This window comes from Loxodonta africana, chromosome 5, assembly GCF_030014295.1.
Source record: "Loxodonta africana isolate mLoxAfr1 chromosome 5, mLoxAfr1.hap2, whole genome shotgun sequence".
NCBI classification, from domain to species: domain Eukaryota; kingdom Metazoa; phylum Chordata; class Mammalia; order Proboscidea; family Elephantidae; genus Loxodonta; species Loxodonta africana.
In genome coordinates this window covers 64,894,668-64,918,941 of record NC_087346.1, presented here as the reverse complement: position 1 = coordinate 64,918,941, position 24,274 = coordinate 64,894,668, and the positions used below count along the sequence as shown (strand labels likewise).

The window sequence follows — 24,274 nt, the reverse complement described above, 5'->3', positions numbered from 1 at the left end:
ACAGGAGTTTGAAATCAACTGATTCCAACTCTCATGGATGACTTTGAGGGATTCCAGACTTTAGTGGAGGAAGTAACTGCAGATGTGGTGGAAAGAGCAAGAGAACTAGAATTAGAAGTGGAGCCTGAAGATGTGACTGAATTGCTGAAATCTCATGATAAAACTTTAATGGATGAGGAGTTGCTTCTTATGGACGAGCAAAGAAAGTGGTTTTTAAAGGTGGAGTCTACTCCTGGTGAAGATGCTGTGAACATTGTTGAAATCACAACACAGGATTTAGTGTATTACATAAACTTAGCTAATAAAACAGTGGCAGGTTTTCAGAGGATTGACTCCAATTTTGAAAGAAGTTCTACTGTGAGTAAAATTCTATTAAACAGCATTGCATGCTACGGAGAAACTTTCATTGTTGTCTTATTTTAAGAAATTGCCACAGCCATCTTAGCCTTCGGCAGCCACCACCCTGATCAGTCAGAAACCATCAGCATCAAGGCAAGGCCCTCCACCACCAAAAATATTATAATTCACTAAAGGCTTAGATGATGGCTAGCATATTTTAGCAATAAAGTATTTTTTAACTAAGGTACATTCTTTTTTTTTTTAGACATAATGCCATTGTACACTTAATAGACTACAGCATAGTGTAAACATGACTTTTTTATGTACTGGGAAACCAAAAAATTCATGTGACTTGCTTTATTTCAATATTCCTTTATTGTGGTGGTCTGGAATCGAACCTGCAATATCTTGGAGGTATTCCCGTATAGTTTTATATTTCTGTCCAGCCTTATGAGTTGATAGAACACTCTTGCCTGCTATCCTTCCCTTAATTTCCATTTAACCTCTTTAATTTAACCGTTTAACCCTTTGTACTCTGCTGAAATTCTTATCATGAATATTTATGATAGCTAGAGAAATAGACCACCTATGAACGCTACATCAGGATGGGAGGAAGACTCATTAACAACCTGCAATATGCAGATGACACAACCTTGCTTGCCGAAAGTGAAGAGGACTTAAGCACTTGCTGATGAAGATCAAAGACTACAGCCTTCAGTGTGGATTACACCTCAATATAAATAAGACCAAAATCCCACCAGTGTATCAATAAGCAACATCATGATAAATGGAAAGAAGTTTGAAGTTGTCAAGGATTCCATTCTACTTGGATCCACAATCAATGACCATGGAAGTAGCAGTCAAGAAATCAAACAACATATTGCATTGGGCAAATCTGTTGCAAGAAACCTCATTAAAATTTTGAAAACAAAGATGTTACTTTGAGGACTAACTGTAGTCAAGGGTAGTCAACCTTGACCCAAGCCAGGACATTTTCCATTGCCTCATATGCATGTGAAAGCTGGACAATGAATAAGGAAGACAAAGAAGAACTGATGCATTTGAATTATGTGTTGGTGAAGAATATTCAATATACCATGGACTTCCAGAAAAACAAACAAATCTGTCTTGGAGAAAGTACAGCCAGAGTGTTTGTTGGAAGCAAGGATGGTGACAATTGGTGTCGTGTACTTTGGACATTTTATCAGGAGGGACCAGTCCCTGGAGAAGGATATCATGCTTGGTAAGGTACAGGGTCAGTGAAAAAGAGGAAGACTTTCAATGAGATGGATTGACACAGTGGTTGCAATGAGGGACTCAGACATAACAACGATTGTAAGGGTGGTGTAGAGCCAGGCAGTGTTTTGTTCCATTGTACATGGGGTCGCTACCAGTGGGCAACGACTCGATGGCACCTAACAACAATGACAGAGAAATGGTCCGCCACTTTCTCTTAAACTTCAACCCTATTGCCTCTTTCAACGTTTCATTGCTTTTCCCCCTCATCAAGTAAGTCATGGAAGAAGACCTGGTAGAAAAATAAACAGAGAACAGACAGGAGATAGAGGAGGATGTCATCTGAATACCAAATTATTTAATAACGGCAATGGTGAGTGGGGTCAGTAGCAATTTTTTATCTAACATTTAATTGTAAAATTAGGTACTGGACCAAACTCCTTGTTGGCATTTTTAAATTTAATGCTTATGCTCCATACCCTGGTGGCGTATTGGTTAAGTGCTATGGCTACTAACCAAAAGGTCAGCAATTTGAATCCACCAGGTGATCCTTGGAAACTCTATGGGGCAGTTCTACTCTGTCCTGTAGGGTCGCTAGGAGTTGGAATCAACTCGATGGCAGTGGATTGGGTTTGGTTTGGTTTGGTTTAAAGAGGCAGTAAAGTACAGTTCTGGTGGCACAGAGGTTAAAATGCTCAGTTGCTAACTGACAGGTCAGGGAGTTTAAATTACCAGCCATTCTGCGAAAGAAAGAAGTGGCAGCCTGCTTTCATAAACATTTATGGCTGTAGAAACCCTATGGGGCAGTTCTACTCTGTCCTATAGTGTCGCTTTAAGTCAAAATCAACTTGACCTCAGTGGGTTTGGTTTTTAAAGTGCAGCACTTTGGAGTTAGATTGCCTGCTTTCAAATTCTAGCTGTTGTACTCACTAGGTATGTGATGCTGAGCAAGTCACTTAACTGTCTTGTCTGTCATCACTAACATCCGGAGGATAATAACAGTACCTACGTCATAGAGTTGCTGTAAGGATTAAATGAGTTAATGCATCACACTTGGGACAATGCTTGTATCATAGTAATCATTCAGTAGAAGTTTAGCTTGTTACTACGGTCTCCATTTTCAGATGAAGAATCTAATTTAGTAGCTTCAGGACTCAAAGCAATTAAATAGTAGAGTCAAGATTTGAACTCAGGTCTGTTTGACTCCAAAGTTAGCTGTTGCCATTGTCAATGACAATGTTCAAGTATTCTAACATCCATGGTTGGATATCCTAATATCCTGGCCCAATAGCTCAAATTCTAGTACTGGCAACTGTTTTAAAAATCAGCTTGACACTCAGGTGATCCACAGAATTCGGATAAAATGAAAAGAGGGATTCAGCCTGAATGAAGAAGACACCATTCTCTCAACCTATCCAAGCTCCCTCAGTCAAAACAATTGTTGTTGTTGTTTGGTTGTTTTGGTTTGGGTTTTGTCTTATTTATTTTGCCATTTTCTGAGTTGGAAAAAGTCGGGAGTTTGCACTCAAATCTCATATATCATTTATAACCAAAAAAAAACCCAGTGTCGTCGAGTCGATTCTGACTACAGCGACCCTATAGGACAGAGTAGAACTGCCCCATAGTTTCCAAGGAGCACCTGGCGGATTCGAACTGCCGACCCTTTCATTAGCAGCTGTAGTACTTAACCACTACTCCACCAGGGTTTCCAATATCTGTTAGAATTTTGTTTACTGTAGGTAGTAGTAGTTCTCATCACTTAAAAAATATGTGTTAAATAATTCTTACGTAGTCTTTTACTGATACTTTCATATATCTAAAGTAAGTAACCCCTCCAAGTATTATAATAGAGATTTTTAGACTGAATGGAATCTCCCCAACTATTACAATCATGATTTTGGTAGGGAGATTGGGCAAAACAGATCTCCAAACCCATGCTCCCATCATTTCCCCTCCAAACCAGCTCCAAAAGTAGCAGTTTTCCCTATGTCAGTAAAAGGCAACTTCATTATTTCAGTTGCTCAGGGCAAAACTTTGATGTCATCCTTTATTCTTGATTTCTGTTCACAACCCTATCTGGTTCACCAGCAAATTCTGTAGGTTTTATTTTAAAAATATATTCAGAATGTGGCCACTTCTTGCCATCTCTTCTGCCACCACTCTGGTTCATCTCTCTCTCTCTGATTATTGAAAGAGCTTCCCAGCTGGTCTGTATGCCCTTTTCCTCCTTCTGTCCATTCTCAACACAGCATTCAGAGTGATTCTGCTAAAATATAAGTTAGACCTTGTCACAAAATTGAAATTACAAACTTTCTACAGAAGAGGATTGTTAAAAGGTCTTCCATTTATAAACTTGTTAGTTATTCAGTCAGACCTAATTAATTAATAGTGCTCAAAACCTCCAAGGGCTTTCTTTCCACTAAGAGTGAAGAAAAAAACCCTTCCTAAGACCTAAAACAAAAAACCAAACCAGTTGCCAATTCCAACTCCAATGGTGAGCCATGTGTTACAGAGTAGAACGGCTTCATAGAGTTTTCTTGGCTGTAATCTTTATGGAAGCAAATTGCCAGGCCTTCCTTTTATGGTGCTGTTGGGTGGGTTTGAACTGCCAATCTCTAGGTTAGTAAAAAAGAAGTTAGTAGTCCTGTGAAAACCATTTGTGCCACTAAGGGACCTTGCTAAGACCTATGTATACATACTTGTTGCTGTCGAGTTGGTTCTGACTCATAGAGGCCATAATAGGACAGAGTAGAACTGTGTCATACGGTTTCCAAGGAGCAGCTGGTGAATCCGATCTGTCAACATTTTGGTAAGCAGTGGTAGCTCTTAACCACTTCACCACCAGGGCCTGCAAGGGCTTAAATCCTCTGCCAGCTAATACCTTTCTCCCCCTTGCTCAGTTGGTTGTTAGGTATCCCTGTGGCAGTTAAGGAAGTACTTGGTATACACCAAAACCAACGGATTAGTAGTCCAAACTGGCCTCTTCTCTGTTTCTGGAACAAGCAGCAGTCCCTTGACTCTGGGCTCTGCTCTTCCTATCCCGTCTGCGTTCATATGTTATTCCCCCAGTTATTCATATGGCTACGGACCTTTACTCAAAAGTCCCCTTCTCAATGAGGCCTTCCCTGGACTTTCTAAAATTTCCACCCAGTGTCTCCACCTCCAACAGTATTTCCTCTTCCCTGCAATATTTTTTCTTCTTACTATCTATCACTATCTACCATTTTTTACTTATTTACCTTGTTTTAATATGCCTAACCCACTGGATTGTAAACTCCGCGAAGACAGGGATTTTTTCTCTCTCTTTTTTGTTCACTGCTCTTTCCCCAATGCCTGTCACATAGTAGGCACTCAATACATTTTTGTGAAATGTTCCTGAATTTCACTCAGACAAAATTGAAATTATAAACTTTCTACATAAGAGGATTCTTAAAATATTTTCCATTTATAAACTTGTTATCCAGTCAGACCTAATTAATAGTACTGAAATCAATTCTAATTATCTGACAACATGACATCCAAATGAGGTATTTATATTTGCTGTTTATTCCACTTGCTGGAACATTTGATAGCAGCTTTCCACCACAAAAACATTTTTAGATTAAAATTACTTTGCCCCCTATGGTTATCTGCGGCCACTGGTAACAAATTGTTTGCTGGTGCTAAGTGAGCCGAATGCTGATTGGCCATTGGAAACTCTAACAAACCTTAAATTTCAGCAAAATGCCCAGAGACTGCTAATTCTGCAGAAGAATCCAGATATTCTGAAGGTAAAAGACTCCAGGTAATTTGACTCTTTTGAGGTATTTGACAGCAAATAGCTTTACAACATAATTGTTTATATTTTCAAGATGTTGGCCATCCAATAGGGATATTGCTTTTTTTAAATGAATGCAAATTAAAAATATTCTATACTGAGCATGTTGTGGAATATTGACTGCTTTAGAAATCATAATCTGAAATTGATGATTTGGTAGCAACTTTCTCTTTGATTTGACCTCAGCATTATCAAGATCCAAACTCAAATACTGTACTTTCACTCTATCCTGTACTTACAATCCAGAGTATAGAGAGTTTGATTGTATTCATACTTTCAAACCTCATCTATCTTGATGTATAAAACATTTGGAAAGTTAAATTATAGTTAGAATTAATAAATAGATCCTTAAAATTGTTTTAATGTGGAAAACAATTTAGGATTTTAGAATATATTTGAAAGTTACATTTGTTTCTGTATATAAATATTTTCATTTTGTAATGTTTAAAGATTACAAAGACATTTAGGGCAATTTTTCTCATGAAAATTGTTTTTCCCCTATGTTATCTCAGAGTGGTGGGAACTTTTAACTCTTTTGTTGGTTGTTATGTATCCCTGTGGCAGTTATGGAAGTACTTGGTATACACCAAAACCAACGGATTAGTAGTCCAAGACTACATGGACTTTTTTTCAATATAATGGTTACTTGACTCAAGTGAACCCTACATCCTCCTAGTATATTTACCAAAATATAGACGTGTACCTTTATGCAAAACCAAATGTTAGTGTTTTAAACATTATTTCGTTGAGCCCATTATAAAATATAATTTGCCTTTAAGTCAACTACGTGTGGATTTTTCTGTAATAAGATAAAAGGATAGAAACTTATTAATGATAGCATAAGGTCTTTATTAGGAACACTGGCTCTATAGCTATAAAAAACCGAAAACACCAAACCCTTTGCTGTCAAGTCGATTCTGATTCCTAGCAACCCTATAGGGCAGAGTAGACCTGCCCCGTAGGGTTTCCAAGGACTGCCTGGTGAATTCGAACTGTCGACTGTTTGGTTAGCAGTTGTCACTCTTAACTGCTACGCCACCAGAGTTTGCTCTATAGCGATATTGCCTATATAATCCTGCTTCTGCTCATTAACACCTGTGAAATCAAGGGAAAGTTATTTGAACTTTCTGTGCCTATTTCCTAATCTATAGAACAAGAATTGTAATATCACCCACCTCATAGGGTTGTTGGAAGGCCCAAATAATTGAATACGTGTAAAATTCATAAAATAGCGCCTAGCTCTTTTTAAGTATTCAATAAATGCTGGCTATTAAGTATTACATAATTGTTTCAATTTATAGTGCACGAATGATTACTAATTCATATACTAATGATAATGAATATGAGGGCATATGTTGGTTCACCATCCTGGTAGCTGGCAAGATTTCCTTCCCAACAGTATAACCTACTACCCAAAGAGACTCATTTCAAGAGTCTGTTATGAACTGTTAGGTTAATTTAATGTCATCATGAATTATATGAACAATTAAACAATGACTTTCTAAAAACAAGAGGGAAAAGTCAGAAATGATTATTGATCAAATAATTATGTCTATAAAATTCATTTCTATCAACCAACTTCATTGTTTTAATGCCCTCGAACAATTTTTATTTTCACAATGAAATAACTAGACATATGAAAGGTCCTAGATTAAAGTAGCAACACTTAAGTATAGATAAATTTTACATAGATTTTTTTTTTCTTACAAAAGGAAATGGGCAGCTAGTGGGAAGGATGATTTATATACTTTTGTGTTTTCTTTATTTCTATTGCTGCACTTTATAATTGATATTGCTTTAGAGTAAAATTTTATTATTTTTTACAGAGATTCTCAAAGATGCCAATTGTCTGTTTGGGACTGCTCCTTTTCGGTCTGACCTGGGCAGCACCAGTAAGCATTTATGAATTCAGTTATGCATCACCTAATCTTTTGCTCTCTTTCTCTATTTATTTTGTAAGTAATGCTTATTTAAGTTAGAAGCATTTGACCTAGTGCAGTTACAATAAAGTACCAAGTAAACAGAAATCATCCAACACTTAACACAAACACCTGTCACAAAGGAGGCTCTCAATTAGTATCTGCCAAATTATCAGATGCCACCACAGTGCCTTTTAAGTGACACCGAAGATGGCATTTTTGAGAAAACCAATAGCTTAGTGAAGCACAGTGTTTCAAATCAACCAACACTAATTACTGATACTCAGAGACTCATATTAAAGCGTGTCAAGACAACCTTTCAATATTTTACTAAAAACAAAGAATTTGGCTCGAATATTTGAAGGCTAACCAACTAGATTTTACAAATAAACGGCAAGACAAAGAGAAGAGATCTTTTCTGTATTTCTTGCAACATTCCAACATTGCAGGATTCTGTTAATCATTTTCCATCAACAGCAAGGCTAAAGATGAGAAGAATTATTCCTAAGCTTCACCCAAATGAAACTTCTATTTTCTTTTGTGTCTTTTCTTCTTTCTGACTCAACGTAGATGAGTATTCAGGATGCGATCAAATTATCTTGTGAAAATGCTGAGTGTTACAGATATTTTCTGCAATGCAGACACAGCGCTAGTTAGATAATGTCTGAAAATCATCCTAAGCTCTTTCAGTAACTCTTTCAGCTGACGAATCACAGAAACAGCTAGTCATCCTATTGCCAGGAATACTTAAATATAGATCTTGAGTGAGTGGGTGACCGATTGGGTAACCAGACTGACAAGGATGAGAACAGCAGAAGTGGGGGAAGCATGTCTCCTCTCAGTGCACATCTTCTCACAGTCCTGTGGGGGCTGTACTGCTTAAAATACACATCCGCCAGGCCAAGTCCACACAATTCAGCTCAAGCAGGGCGGTAGAGATACCCGCTAGGGCATGATGGTGGTAGGGCAGGTCGGGCTGACCCAGCCCAATCCAACCACTGAAGATGAGTTTATTTTGAGCAGCACGTTCCTAAGGAACAGCTGGAGTTGTGTTCTCTGACCATTTTCCAGTAAATGTGTTATGTCAACATCGATCCAGTGACCACTGGTCAAAAGAGGGTGCCAGCATTCCTCCCCAGAGGGAGACAATACCATCTCAATTACAGAGCCACGTTCTAGCAAGGGAAAATGGTCAAGTGGGTATGGAGGAAAAAGGGAGAGGGAATTATTTCAAATGAAAGAGGCTGAGCAAAGTTTGGAATTGTGAATAGTTAAATCGATACTTTTCTTCAGATTTATACATTCCATTTTAGCAATTACCTAAATTATTTACTAATGATTAATGATAGGTGGTATTAGAAATTAGTAAATAATGAGTCACTTACATATGTTTTGGAATTATAATCCAAATTCAAAACAATTTAAAATGGAAGAAAATAAAAGGTAATTATCGAGTCATGAAGTTCAATTAATATTGACCAATATGCAATTCGACTAAAAGGACTTTATCCTAAGGTGCCACAAATCATGAACTACACTAAGGTACTGGGATATTCTGTATTCTGTACCATCAAGAATGTTTTTAAGACATACATATATATATTCATATGTATATATACCTACGTGTGTGTGTTCTATAAGAAGATATCTAATACCCAAAACCATTTCTTTCTTTTGCTTAATATCTATCCATCTCCTTTTTAGATTTTCTTATTCCCATAGCCCCATTCCCAGAACTATTTTATTTTGATTTTTTTTTTTTTAAGAATAATGCAATTGTCTGACGTACATGTGCAAGACCTTAAACTCTTAAGAGTCAAGAAAGAAATCGAATAAGGAATGAAAATTACAAAACATGCCTGGAAAGTACTTAAAATAAGCTATAGGAACAATTCCTTTTGTTAATAAATATGGCTTTTTTTTTTTTTTCCATGTATCAGGCCATTTTAAAAATTTATCATTTTAATCCTGGGATTTTAAAACTGAATATTTAGGTTAAAGACTCTACTTCTGTTCCTGCCACTAACCATGTAAGTGCAGGCAATTTTGTCTCCTCTACTGTCTGTCTATCCCACAGGGGTTATCATGGGAATCCAATGAGATCATGCATGTGAAAGCAATTTATAAACTGTAAAGTGCTACATAAATACAAGGTGTTATTGTCAAACTATTATCTCTAGCATAGAGTGGCATATTAGGCAGATCTGTCTTGGGGGCCAGTCAGGGAGGTTTTATCCTAAACTTTTTTTCTAAATATAAACTTTTGAGTTTATATTTTTAAGATAATTTTCTCAGTCACAGTCCAGCCAAGAAAACAGAGTCCATGGCAGTAGAGGAATTTTTGGGAGGGGGGGGCGGGGAGGGGCGGTGGGGAACTAGTTACAAAGTGTAGAAAGAACAAAAAGGACAAACCAAGGGTGCTGACCCAATTCGAAGATTTGTTTCTGCAGAAGACCACTACCACTCCTAGGGCTGGAGGACTGAGGAGAGATGTAGTGCTCCCAGTGCTCTGGATGGAGACCTCCAGCAGGAACTAGCACCACGCAGGAGATACATTCAATTCCTGGGGTGCAGATCCAAACAGACATTCCGCTCTCCTTCTGCCCTCCAGTCTCAGGCCACAGCTACCATCAGCCAATCTCAGACTGAAGTCGTATGACAAAGGCACTTAGGAAACGTTGTTTGTAGGGGTCGGCCCGGGAAGAGCAGAAGTATAGGAAATCAATCTGAGAACAAGCAGAATATTACCAACATCTCATTGCAAGAAACAATCTCTTTGAATAAACAAAACAGCGATCTTTAAGAAGACTAACTAGGTGGATAAGACAGCCAGCCAAAATGGTCCTTATACTGTTTACTTCTTTATTTAATCTTTCCCTTGAGAGCTTCTCTCTCTTAGATGATGACTGCTTCCCGTTCAGCAAAGGCATTCGAACACAAACCAGGTCCTACCCATTGGTTCCCCTTGTCACATCTGAGACAGCGAGGAGATTCAAAATGAAATCGAGAAGTAAAAATCCTGAGAATGAATTAAACTGTTACAGCTGTTCCTTCCACAGCAGTCTTGCTCCTAAGATTCTCAGCTTCTGTTCTGTATCTTTCCCTGTGACAACTAAACTTAAGCCCAAAGTTTGGGCAAGCTGCTTGGGTCTATTTCTTTGTAGTTTCTGGCCTCTCCACCTCAATCCCCAGGTGCCTTCAATAAATTTGACACTTTTATATTAAACCAAGAGAAAGAATTTGTCCCAATCAACTAACCACCTCCGTTTTTCCCTTCCCTGAAATATCTGACCAGGTGAGTGAAAACAATAAAGTCCCATCCCTAGGTGTAGTCCTAACCTTTATGTGCTATGGTTTTATTCTTACTGGACCATCGGAGCATCATAATTAATTCGATATAGCAATTACTGTATTTATACACTCCATCTATCACCCATCTGTCAGTTTGTCATACTGTAGTGGCTTGTATGTTGCAATGATACTGGAAAGCTATGCCACCAGTATTTCAAATACCAACAGGGTCACCCCTGATAAATAGGTTTCTGTGATTCTCCCATGCTAAAACAGATTAGGAAGAAATGCTTGGAGATCTACTTCCAAAAATCAGCCAATGAAAACACTATGTATCTGTCTTAATTATCTAGTGCTGCTATAACAGAAATACCACAAGTGGATGGCTTTAATAAAGAGAAATTTATTCTCTCACAGTCTCAGAGGCTAGAATCCAAATTCAGAGTGCCAGCTCCAGAGGAAGACTTTCTCTCTGTGTCAGCTCTGGGGAAAGTTCCTTGTCATCAATCTTTCACTGGTTGAGGAACTTCTCAGCACAGAGACCCTGGGTCCAAAGGACGTGCTATGCTCCCAGTGCTTCTTTCTTGGTGGTGTAAGGTCCCCATGTCTCTCTGCTCTCTTCTCTCTTTTAAATCTCGAGAGGTTGACTTAAGTCACAACCTAATCTTGTAGATCAAGCCCTGTCTCATTAATGTAACTATCTCTAATCCTGCCTCATTAACATCACAGAGGTAGGATTTACAACACATGGGAAAATCACATCAGATAACAAAAATGGTAGGGAATCACAAAATACTGGGAATCATGGCCTAGCCAAGTTGATACACATTTCAAGGGGACACATTTCAATCCATAATGGGATCACAATAGAATATTGTCTAATACTGGAAGATGAGCCCTCTGGATTAGAAGGCACTACACAATGGATGCAACTATGGACTCAGATATGCCAACCATTGTGGGGATGTCATGAGACTGGGCAATGTCTCACTGAGTGTATATGAGACCACCGTGAGTCAGAGCCAACTCAGTAGCAACTAACAACAACATACAGTCAATGTACACGTACAACCACATTGCTGAACTCTGATTTTAGTTCACTGATATTGAACAACTCCCAGTTTGCCAGTGAAAACTTCTTTTTAAGTGGATACCAACAACATCCAAGTTCCATCACCCACAGTGCCATACTTCCTTCTCCCCTGACACCACTTGTCAGTGCGCCCTTGCTCAAATGTGGCTGTCTAGTGTAGATGGCTTTGTCCCAGCTACTCCGCTGGAGAAAGATGTGGCAGTCTGCCTCTGTAAAGATTTCAGTCTTGGAAACCCTATGGGGCATTCTACTCTGTCCTACAGGGTCACTATGAGTCGGACTCGATTCAATGGCAATGGGTTTAATGGGAATGGAGGAAAGCTGGCACTCTCTCTTGAAATACTGAAATAAATATTAATGTGAGGAATGTGCCCATCTTCTTTTAGTCAGAATGATTTTCCACATTTAATAATACAACCCAGAGACAGAAAAACAAATGAAGCATTTGTTGTTTGAAGAAATGAAAGAGTGAATGTTCTGTTTGGTAAAGTTTTATTTCTTGTTTTCTTTCAGACATTTCAACCACAGACGGAGAAAACTAAGCAAGGCTGTGTGGAAGAACAGAAGGTAAACAGAATTATTCTTCTCAAATAAATCTATTTTAGCTCTGCAAAGAAAAAAGCCAATAAGAGAAACATTTAGCTATCAAAATATTCTTGGAGTCTTAAAGCGGAAATGCAAAATTATGCAACATAATTTTGGCAGTTTCTAGTTAATCAGGTATTATATTTAACACAATGTGTGATAGAAAACAGGGAAACATTCTGGACGGAGATTTGATTTCTCCCTTCAAATGAAACAATGGTTTGCTATACAACTTGCAGAGGGTTAAATGAGCAAAAATCTTGGATATTGTTACTAGTAACCAATATTTCCCCACATACGTACATGGGAACAAAGTGATAAATGAGGCAGAAATAAAAGAAAGGTGGCTAGCAAACCTTAATGGAAAATTCTATTCACATAGAGTTAGTTTTCCAGATACATCTAGAAAGTCGAGACAAGTACCCTCAGCTTTGCATGTTACCAAATTGCAGCTTACTTGTGCCTCCCATGGTTTCTCCTGGCAATCTCTGAGAATTCTGTTCTAAGACCTAACAATCTTCTGTTCTTTGTCTCAGCTGAGAATTACAAAGGCAAATCTCCAAACTTGAAACCCTGCACATTCATGCTGTGAGTTTTGCCAATTTGATATCAGACGTGAATACTGTAAAACCTGACTTCTAAACCCTCTCGCCAACTCCTACCTGAAAACATTTCCAAGTGCTCTACAGCCACTGAAATTTGGTGATATACCGGGGGAAGGAGAGCAGTTGATAGTCACCCTTATGGAGAACAGATTTAGAGATACGCAGAAAAGGGAGTGGAGCCCCGGGTTGTAAAAATGGTTAACATACTAGGCTGCTAACTGAAAAGTTGGAGGTTTGTGTCCACCCAGAGGCACCTCAGAAGACCTGGCAATCTACTTCCAAAAGATCACAGCCAGTGAAAACACTATGGAGCACAGTTCTACTCTGACACTCATGGGGTTGCCATGAGTCAGAATTGACCCAACAGCAACTGTAAAAAAAAAGAGAGAGAGAGAAAGGACTAAGTTGCTATCTTCAGGTGCTAGCTAACACACACCCTCCTGTGGCTGTAAGTAGTACTACCCGTAGTCAGAGGCAGAATTTTTAGATTCCACCCAAGTTTTAAACATCTTGTGCTGTCAAAAAGAGAGCCAGGAAACCCACCTCAATATCGTGTTGTGTTTTTGTAGATAACATATAAAGGCCACCACGAGAAACACGGGTATTATATTTTTAAGTGTGTTTACACATCGCCGGGAAGAGAAAATCAAACTGACATAAAGGTAAGCTGAATCTCTGAGTGATGATCTTTGTCGTGAGCTAAGCTCTCTACTGTTTCCCGGGGAAATGGTACAGGAGACAAAAGTTTATTTTTACCTGCTATGGGGTTTCCCTCGGTGTCTTCGTTCCTTTCCCTTCAGCTCCCCAGCTCCTCAGGCCTCACTATATGGCCCTCAGTGTTCCAGGGCCTTCCTGACCCCTGTCCCAAGCCCTGGTCCACGTCCTGCTCTGTCTCAGGACCTGAGACTGCAGGTGTGGTACTGGTGCACACTGGATGCCCATGGGTTACCATGTTACTGCTCTCAGTTACGTTTGGTCTTTTATAAGATTTTCTAAACATATTCTATCACATACTTTAATGGCAGGGATTTCATGAGGGGAGGGCTAATAGGAGAAATCATTTTGACCTGGAGACTAAAACATCTTAGTGTCTCTTAAATTTAATCCACGGATGACTCCATGTGTGTCAGGGTGCTCTGAAGAGAAAGAATAAGCGCCTTGTCACTGGGGTGACAATCATCCTTTTCACTCAGTCCCTTCTTGCACATTCATTGGCCAAATAGCTGGAAAACCACTTAAAATGCCATCAGCAAAAGGACTATTTATTGTTTCCAAGTCTGGCTTCATCTCGCATGGTAGTAGCATTTTCTCCTCAGAGTGTTATTTTCTTTCCTCCATATTTTAGATGGTGTCTCTAAGACTACATCTAATTGCATGATATTAAAACTTATATGCCATAACAAATACATGTCTAGCTCCTTTTATTGTGCAAGATACTATGGGAGGTAAAATGACTGAGAAAACTGAATTCTTTCTCTCCAAAACCATAGAGTTTGAAAAGAAATATAATACAGTTACAAAAATTATTATAACCCAAGACCTATTATACAAAATGTTATGTGAATGGAAGCAAAAAAAAAAAATGCTTTTTAGGGACATGGAGTAGAGAAAAATGACTTCCTGGCTGGATGTTCAGAGAAAGCTACATAATAAAAATAATTGAGTTGGGCCTTGGAGGATAGGTAGGATTTGAGCAAATAGAAGTGGGTGGGAGAGGCCATTGTCCATGAAAAGAATAACATGAACCAAGGTGTGGAGATAGAAAAGCAGACCATAGGGAGTAGACTACCTGGCTGATCCACAGCCCCACCATATAGTCAATGATGTAATCAGAAAGTAGGAATTTAATATATTTTCTCCAATGCAAAAGTGACCATCACATACCATAGTTTAGAAGTTGTCTCACGCTTTATGAAACAACTGTAATCAGTCTTCTAATAAAATGCACAGAATTCATTAGTATGTGTTGTTGTTGTGTGCCATCTAGTCGATTCCAACTCATTGTGGCCCTACATGACAAAGTAGAACTGCCCCATAGGGTTTCTTATGCTGAAATCTTTACAGGAGCAGATCGCCAGGTCTTTTCTCTTGTGGATCTGCTGGTGGGTTCAAACCACAGACCTTTTGGTTAGCAGCCAAAAACTAGTAAGAGAAGCAGAAGAAATAAAATGAAACTTCACACTTCAGATAGTTGTTAGGTGCCGTCAAGTCAGTTCCAACTCATAGCGACCCAATGTGCACCAGAAAGAACACTGCCCCATCTTATGCCATCTTCGCAACCACTACCGTATTTGAGCCCAGTGTTGCAGCCACTATGTCGATCCATCTGATTGAGGGTCTTCCTCTTTTTTGCTGACCCTCTACTTTATCAGGCTTGATGTCCTTCTCCAGGAACTAGTCCCTCCTAATAACACATCCAAAGTATGTGAGATGTAGTCTCGCCATCCTTGCTTCTAAGGAGCATTCTGGTTGTACTTCTTCCAAGACAGATTTGCTCATTCTTCTAGCAGTCCATAGTATATTCAATATTCTTCTCCAACACCATCATTCAAAAGCATCAATTCTTCTCTCATCTTCCTTATTCATTGTCCAGCTTTCACATGCATATGAGGCAATTGAAAGCACCATGGCTTGGGTCAGGCGCACCTTACTCCTCAAAGTGGCACCTTTGCTCTTGAACACTTTAAAGACGTCTTTTGCAGCTGATCCGCCCAATGCAATACTTTGTTTAATTTCTTGACCGCTGCTTCCATGGTGTTGATTGTGGATCCAAGTAAAATGAAATCCTTGACAACTTCAATCTTTTCTCTGTTATCATGATGTTGCTTATTGGTCCAGTCATCAGGATTTTTGTTTTCTTTATGTTGAGGTGTAATCCATACCGAAGGTTGAACTTCACCTGTAAGCACGTCAAATCTTCTTCACTTTCAGCAAGCAAGGTTGTATCACCTGCATATCGAAGGTTATTAGAGTCTTCCTCATATCCTGATGCCGCATTCTTCTTCATACAGTCTGGCTTCTCGGGTTATTTGCCCAGCATATAGATTGAATAAGTATGGGGAAAGGATACAACCCCGACACACACCTCTTCTGATTTTAAACCACTCAGTATCTTGTTGTTCTGTTCCAAAAACTGCCTCTTAGTCTATGTACAGGTTCCTTATGAACACAGTTAAGTATTCTGGAATTCCCATTCTTTGCAATATTATCCATAATCTGTTATGGTCCACACAATTGAATGCCTCTGCATAGTCAATAAACCACAGGTAAACATCTTTCTGGTATTCTCTGCTTTTAGCCAGGATCCATTTGACATCAGCAATGATACCCCTTGTTCTATGTCCTCTCCTGAACCAGCTTGAATTTCTGGCAGTTCGCTGTCGATGTACTGCTGCAACAGCTTTTTAACAATCTTCAGCAAAAGTTTACTAGTGTGTAAGATTAATGATATTGTTCAATAATTTCTGCATTCTGTTGGATCACCTTTCTTTGGAATGGGCACAAATATGGATCTTTTTCAGTCAGTTGGCCAGGTAGCTGTCTTCCAAATTTCTTGGCATAGACGAGTGAGCACTTCCAGAGCTGCATCCATTTGTTGAAACATCTCAGTTGATATTCTGTCCATTCCTGAAGCCTTGTTTTTCTCCAATACCTTCCGTACAGCTTGGACTTCTTTCTTCAGTATCATCAGTTATTTACCATAATTTTTTTTTTTACTAGAGTAAAGAAAAATTACAAAGGAATTATTTTGATCTTAATTTTCTAAAGTACTAGTTTTACTCAAAAGGATAACTTAGCAATGAACAGACGAACTTGATTGTAAAAGAAACCCCCAAGTAAAACATTCCAAGACTCAATGACTTTAAATATAAGTTCAACGTATAAAATTCTTTTTATTGAGAAATAACTTACCATAAAGCTTGCTTTCTAGTATCTTTTTTCAAAATAAAAAAACTTACCTATTTTCAGAAGATACCAACCAATATAAAAAATTAAGAAATGATGATATCGTAACTCCCACAAATAAATCATCTCAAATTTCAACTTAAAAATACTACAAGCTGGCGCTTGTACAGAGTGTGTATTAGCCAGCATAATAGGAGTAGAGGGCATTTCTATAACCGTTTTCATCTTAAGCATGAAGTGTAAGCTGATTCAGCGATTTCCCCACTGCTCCCAACAGTTAATAAGACACATATATAAAAGCAGGAATTTTCCAAATGGAACAGGGCTCTTTTCTTTGGGCAGAAAAAAATAAAATCTAATGAAAATTCATTTTAAATAACATAGTATCAGGGCCACAAGCTTCCAGGATTCACAACCAGAGGGTAGTATCCAGGCAGTACATGGGCAGAAGGGTCCGGAATTAATCCACCTTCATCTGCCACAACAACCAATGTTAGAGAACAGAGACTGGGAGAACAGCTGCACATCCTATAATCAAATGAACATCATTAACATTATGTTAGAACGGAAACTACTGTTTGATAAGGGGCTGTATGCAATCCTGTATGAAATGATAGCTACTGTCACTTGTAAGAGTTCCTAGGTGGTGTACACCGTTAATATGCATGGCTGCTAACCGAAATGTTGGAGGTTTGAGTTTACCCAGAGTCCCCTCAGAAGAAAAACCAGCAATCTACTTACAAAAATCAATCATTGAAAACTGAGCAGGGCTCTACTCTGACCCAGTGTGGTCACCATGAGTCAGAATCTTACTCGATGGCAACTGGTTCATCATTTACATAGTACTTGTTTCATGATAGACATTGTGCTAGAAGCTTTACATGTGTTATCTCATTTATTAAAAATCATTTAATTCTCCTAAAAACTCTAAAGGTTAGGTATCATTTCTTATTTTATAGCTAAGAAAATAGGCTCAGAGAAATCAAATGAGGCTGCCAAGATCACACAGCTCATAAATGGCAGTGTTGGGCAACTAATTCTACTACTATGTTCTTTTCATACTATAACTGTTTTTCAATAAACACTTGACTGAGGGATCGAGAAAGACCATTTGGCAACTCCTGCCTGTTATTTCACTAAACCTAGTTCCCTATGATCCAGGCTTCCTTGCATACTGTTTTTTTCTGTCTCCTTTTGCTATCTTCCCTATACAGTTGCCCCATAAATGTGAGCTTTCGGCTGACTGTTCTTCTTCTCTCTGTCTGGGAGCTCTCATCTATTTTCACATCTTTAATTAACACATCTAAGATGATATCCATATGCTCAACAAGAGCCAACAGATTGAAGTGGTGGCCAAAAAAGACAGCACAAAATTAATCTGCATTACTAAAGATAGTGTGGCTAGGGTAGGGAGCTAATAGGCTCTGTGTCCTCAGAGCTGATCAGATCATATCAGAGTCTGGGACTGCTTTGAGACCCCACAAGGTAAAGGGTATACATAGTTAGGTAATGGTTAAGAGCTCAGGAGGCTAACCAAAAGGTCAGCAGTTTGGATCCACCCAGCCGCTCCTTAGAAACCCTTTGGAGAAGTTCAACTCTGTCCTATAAGGTTGCTATGAGTCGAAATCGACTCAATGGCAACAAGTTTGGATTTTGGTTTTTAGTAAGGTAACAGGTCTGAGCATAGTGTCTTAACAGAGAACTGCAAGCGTCAACCTGGAGAAAGCATTAAATGAGTCTGAAGGAAAACTAAACTGCTCCAAATGTGGAAGCGTGGCATATGAAAAAAGAAATAACATTAATAATTGTTATGACAGGAAAAATGGATTCTAGTTGCAGATAAAAAAAAATAAATAAAAAAGAACATGAAAAGGGTAGAATTATTCATAGTGAAAAGGTCTGACATAAAAGTAAAGCGTTCAATGAGAGGACAGATGACCGCAGGTCAGGGAAACTGTGGAAGAGATTTAAGGCTGGAAAGGGCTTATACTGGGTGACCCCTGAGAGACCCCAAATTTCTATCTCTAACTGGTTATTGCTTTTTGAGTCACAGCCTATACTATCCACATCTATACATCTAATATTTATTATCTTTTCCTTCTGTCTTCATTCTTACATGTTTACATTTCAGTCCATTTTCATTATTAAAACAAACAAAAACCAAACCTGGTGCCACTGAGTCAATTCCGACCCTCTAGGACAGCACAGAACTGCCCAATGGGTTTCCAAGGAGCAGCTGGTGGATTCGAACTGCTGACCTTTTGGTTAGCAGCTGAACTCTTAACCACTGCGCCACCAGGGCTCCATTTTCATTAAGTCCCCTTCTATTTGGGCACCAATTGTTGTTGTTAGGTGCTGTTTGGTCAGTTCCAACTCATAGCAACTTTATGCGCATCCTTGCAATCATTGTTACGCTGGAGCTCATTGTTGCAGCCACTGCGTCAACCCATCTCGTTGAGTGTCGTCCTCTTTTTCGTTGACCCTCTACTCTACCAAGCATGATGTCCTTCTCCAGGGACTGGTCCCTTCTGATAACATGTCCAAAGTATGTGAGATGAAGTCTCGCCATCCTTGCTTCTAATGAGCATTCTGGCTGTACGCCTTCCAAGACAGATTTCTTGATCCTTCCGGCACCAAGAGAAGGTTATTTTCTTCGTAGTGTTTTTCTTTGACAAAATCCTAATCCAAATGCTTGCATCCGATTCCTGGAAGCTGCAACAGACTCTTAACTGTCCTTCCTAACCCCTTCCCCTCTTAAACCCCTGGTTTTTATTTTGTGAGTCTCTTGCTTGTAAACCTTCACTAATTCTTCATCCCTTGCAAGATAAACCCAAATTTTTTGTCCTGGCATCCCAGGTTCTACAAATCTCAGGCACTTGTGCAAGTGTGACAATTCCAATTGGATATGAGGTCTCTGTCCCACTCTAGCCATACCCTACTATATCCTGCAGGACTGTCGTCTCTGCCACTCAATAAGTAATCAGGTTTGCCTAGAACATATAGCACCCGGCCCAGTTTCTTACATGTCCTGGTCCCTCAGTAAATACCTCTTATTTTAATTTCTTATTACTCACTAGCTAAAAGGCCTATGGGTTGCAACTTTTAGCTTACCCTAAGACTTTGGGGTAGAAAGAAAGTTTGTTATTTATTTTGTCTATCAATGCACTGTTCCTCAATAGCCCCTACCCATTAGTGAATGGTGGGGGGGTGCAGAAATCAACTTAAATTCAACCTTTTTAACTGTTTAAAGTTAATCTTATTTAATAATTTAAATAGTTCTTTAAGTATTTAAAGAACAGTCTCTTTGCTCAGGTCCTCACTCCCCCTCCTTCTTCCCCATTAATACATCCACGGCTAATACCATGGCCGAAAAGAAGGCTTGGGATCCTCAGGTATGCATGCTGTTATCTGGCCTCTGGAACAATGCTGCCTGACCACTTGGGTGCTGCTTGCCCCGTTGACATCCTAAAATGGATTCACTAGGTGGTATAGCTTAGGACCCAATCTGTGTAGTTTTGGTTGGGGCCCAGTGGTGATTCAGCCTCCCTTAGCTCTCACAGGCAGTTTAGGCCCTTTTTTGTTTTAGGTAAGGAACCCTGTTGGTGCAGTGGTTAAAGCAATGGGCTGCTAACCGAAAGGTCAGCAGTTCAAACTCACCAGCCAATCTGCCAAAAGATGTGACAATCTGCTTCTGTAAAGATTTACATCCTTTTTTTTTTTATGTCCTGTAGGCTCACTATGAGTTGAGATCAACTTGACAGCAATGGAGTTTTTGGTGTGTGTGTGTGTGTGTGTGTGTGTGTGTTTGGTTTTTGTTTTTGATGGAGTCCCTGGAAAGTGCAAATGGTTAACATGCTCAGCTGCTAACCGAAAGGTTGGAAGTTTGAGTTCACCCACAGGTGCCTTGGGAGAAAGGCCTGGCGATCTACCTCGGAAAACTCAGCCCCTGAAAACCCTGTGGAGCACAATTCTACTCTGACACACATGGGTTACCCATGAGTCCGAATCAATTCAATGGAAACTGTTCTTTGTTGTTTTGGATATGGCTCACATTCGTCCCTTGTATATGTGGTCCATCTACAGTTCTCTTTTTCGAGTCACCTCACCCCTCTGCTGTGACACCCTCCAGAAAACTCCTGATTAAACTCTCAGAGACATCATTGTCTAGCCTATGCCACACGGGAACAGAAAGCAGCATAGGGCAGAGTCAGTCTCAGCCCCTCCTCTTCCTGACCACGTTGTTACTGCAGCTTGGCTACACCCCAGGATGGGAAAGGGCAGCCTGTGAAGCAGCATCTTCATAAAGCCCCCAGGCAAAAAACGACAAATTGAGATACATGCATTAACACTTCCCTCTCCTCGTCCACTATCTTCTTTTCCTCCTGTTATTCCCCCAGGAACTTTGATACTTAAAATTATGTCTTAGACCAGTGGTTTTCAGGGTGGTACCCAGACCAGCAAGGAGCCCTGGTGGCACAATCGTTAACTGCTCTGTTCTTAAAAGTTTGAGGGTTTGAATCCACCCAGTGGCTCCGCAGGAGAAAGACCTGGCAATCTGCTTCCGTAAAGATTAAAACCTAGAAACCCTATGTGGCAGTTTTACTCTGTTGCATGGTGTTGCTATGAGTAAAAAATCAGCTCCACAGCGTCTAACAATAACGGCCAGATTAGCAACATCAACATCGGCCGGGGACTTGTTAGAAATCCAAACTCCAGGTCTCCAGCCCACATCTGCTGAATAAGAAACTCTGGGGGTGAGGCTGAACAATTTTCATCTTAGCAAGACTTTCAGACAGTTCTGGTGCATGCTAAATTTGAGAACTATTGATCTGGACTACTGAATTTGGCTTACTCTATGCCAAAGGGGAAGAGAAGAAGGCTAATGAATCATTTCTCAGACAATAGCTGGGATTGCAACACTTGCTTGCTGCCAAATTCTATTTTGAAGGTCAGAAGCTATTGCCTCCGTTCCTCTACTTGCATATTTCCTGTAAAAAAAAAAAAAAAAATGGAAAAGATAGAGGAAGCCTTCCTCTAGGCAGACGAATGCTTTGTAAGTCCAGGGCAAAGGCAAAAAAAAGAGAGAAAATAACTATTTTTAGAATATTAACTCACTATTTTCCAGATGGGGACAACAGTCTTTAATCATGCCCTCCTTCCAACTCAGTCCCCAGTCTAAATTTCCAAGTGTATTTCTCATTCTTTTTTTAAGAATTTCTCTACTCTAGCCATATGGTTTTATTCATATCTTTCAAATGCTCCTTGTTTTTGAATATTTAATTAAGCCATTTACTCTTAAAATATTCTCAACACTTCCCTTCCTCCTATCTGAATTTTACCAATCTTTCAATCTCAGCTCATTCATCTTTCTCCAAGAAGCCTTCTTTGACAATTCCAGAATGATCTCTACTGATAAACCTCTATTTAACTAATAGATTTTTTAAAATTATATCTGGTGTGTTTTTAATTAACTAACAATCGTTAGGTTTTAAATTTAACATAAAATAATCATTTTTATTTTGAAAATTATACTCTTAGCTGGAAGAAAGGAACAAAGATGATACTGCTCTTCACCATCCTGGCAAGAGAAGAAAACAAGAGCCACCTCCGAAAAAAAATATTGTCCAGGAAAGAGAGAAAGACTTGTCCCTTCTTGAAGCCAATGAAAATAACCAAAGTAGCAGATCTCAAAATCTTTTTGCAAATAGACAAACACGGCATGAAGACCAGAGCATTAGTAACAAAGAGAATGCCTATGATGATCTAAAGATGCCCATTTATCCTGAATCCACTAGAAATAATGGGGCTCAGAATGGAGACGATGCTATCAGCAAACAACATGAGCAAGAAGAATACAGCGCAGCTCTCGTCAGAAATAACATGCAACATCTAATGGGGCCAGTGACTGTAACTGCACTCTTGAGGGAAGATGACAAAAAGAAAAAGCCTAGAAATGTTCTAAACAAAATCCTCAGAGGTGCTAACTATGCTGAAGCCCTCCCTAAAGGTAAAAAGAATCATCAAAGACATGCCCAAGCCCAGAATATTCCAGTCCAAAGCAAAAGCACCCATCGCATCCAACACAACCGCAAACAGCTCCCAAAAGTCAAAACTATCCCCAGTGATTTCGAAGGCAGTGGTTACACCAATCTCCAAGAGAGAGGCGACAATGATATCTCCCCTTTCAGTGGGGATGGCCAGCCTTTTGAGGACATTACTGATAAAGGAGAAGCTACTGGTCCTGACCTAGAAGGTACAGATATTCAAACAGAGTTTTCAGGCCCAAGCGAAGCTGACACGAGAGGGCCAGGTTATAACGAGATCCCAGAGAAAGAGAAAAACGGTGGAAATGCCATTGAAACCAGGGACACAACCGCAAAAGAGGCTGCTGGTGTTAGGGTTGTGGAGGGCAGCAATGACATCATAGGTAGTACCAATTTTAAGGAACTGCCTGGAAAAGAGGGAAACAGAGTGGATTCTGGTAGTCAAAATGCTCATCAAGGGAAAGTAGAGTTTCATTACCCTCATACGCCCTCAAAAGAGAGAAGAAAAGAAAGTGGCAGTGACGTAACTAAAAGCACTAAGTATAATGAAATTCCTAAAAATGGCAAAGGTAGCGCTCGAAAAGGTGCAGATCATTCTAACAGGAACCAAGAAATCTTGAAAGAAAGGCAGAGATTTTCCGGTAAGGGCAGAAGCCAGGGCCTGCCTATTTCTTCTCCTGGTCTTGATAATGATATTAAAAATGAAATAGGTTCCTACAACGGCCCCACTAATGAGGAAAATGCAGTAATACACGGCTATGGCCGAAAAAATCATTACATACCCCATAGAGAAAACAGTGCTACACAGAATAAGGGTATGTCACAAAGGAAAGGCTCTTGGCATTACAGAAGGCCCCATTCCAATAGGAGTCCTAGACCCCCTAGAAAGGATGATAGCAGTGAGTCATCTGAGAGTGACAGTTCCAGTGACAGTGATGGTGACTAGCCCACTAGGAATGACCAACAGGATAGCAGTTTGAACACCTGGTCATCTGTGAATTGACGGTATCTGAGAGCCAGCTGAGGGCGGATAACATGAAGGGAGGAGAGAGCAGTGAATTGATAAAAAAAAAAAAAAAAAAAGAAGAAGAAGCTTGATCTCCTCGGGAGAATTTTTGGTATTTTAATGGTCAAGATATGAAATTCTAGTCAAAGCTATAAATAATGCACTTTTTTAAAGCCATAAACCTCATTAAGGGTTTATGGGCTAAGCAATATTTAAACAAGTATCATTTCAAAAGTTTGCAAATGTCACAAATGCCTTGCAATATTGTTTGCTCTTGTAGACATAAATTAAACAAGATCTCTCATATGGTAATCGTAATTAAATGATCTATAGGGAAATCTAATGTCTGTGGTGCTTCATTCCAAAGGCAACATGATTAGTTCTGCCTTTGGCAAAGGCAGTGTTTATGAAATTAATCCGGCTGGATAAAGCT

At 39.4% G+C, this 24,274-nt stretch overlaps 1 protein-coding gene across 1 annotated transcript; it reads left to right on the top strand.

Annotated features, from left to right (window-relative positions):
* The first annotated feature begins 7,230 nt into the window (after positions 1-7,230).
* Positions 7,231-23,781, top strand: MEPE (matrix extracellular phosphoglycoprotein). Its single transcript, XM_003414089.2, has 4 exons — positions 7,231-7,284; positions 12,209-12,262; positions 13,455-13,547; positions 22,330-23,781. The coding sequence occupies exons 1-4, from the start codon at positions 7,231-7,233 to the stop codon at positions 23,779-23,781; spliced, it is 1,653 nt and encodes a 550-aa protein (XP_003414137.2).
* The last annotated feature ends 493 nt before the right edge of the window (positions 23,782-24,274 follow it).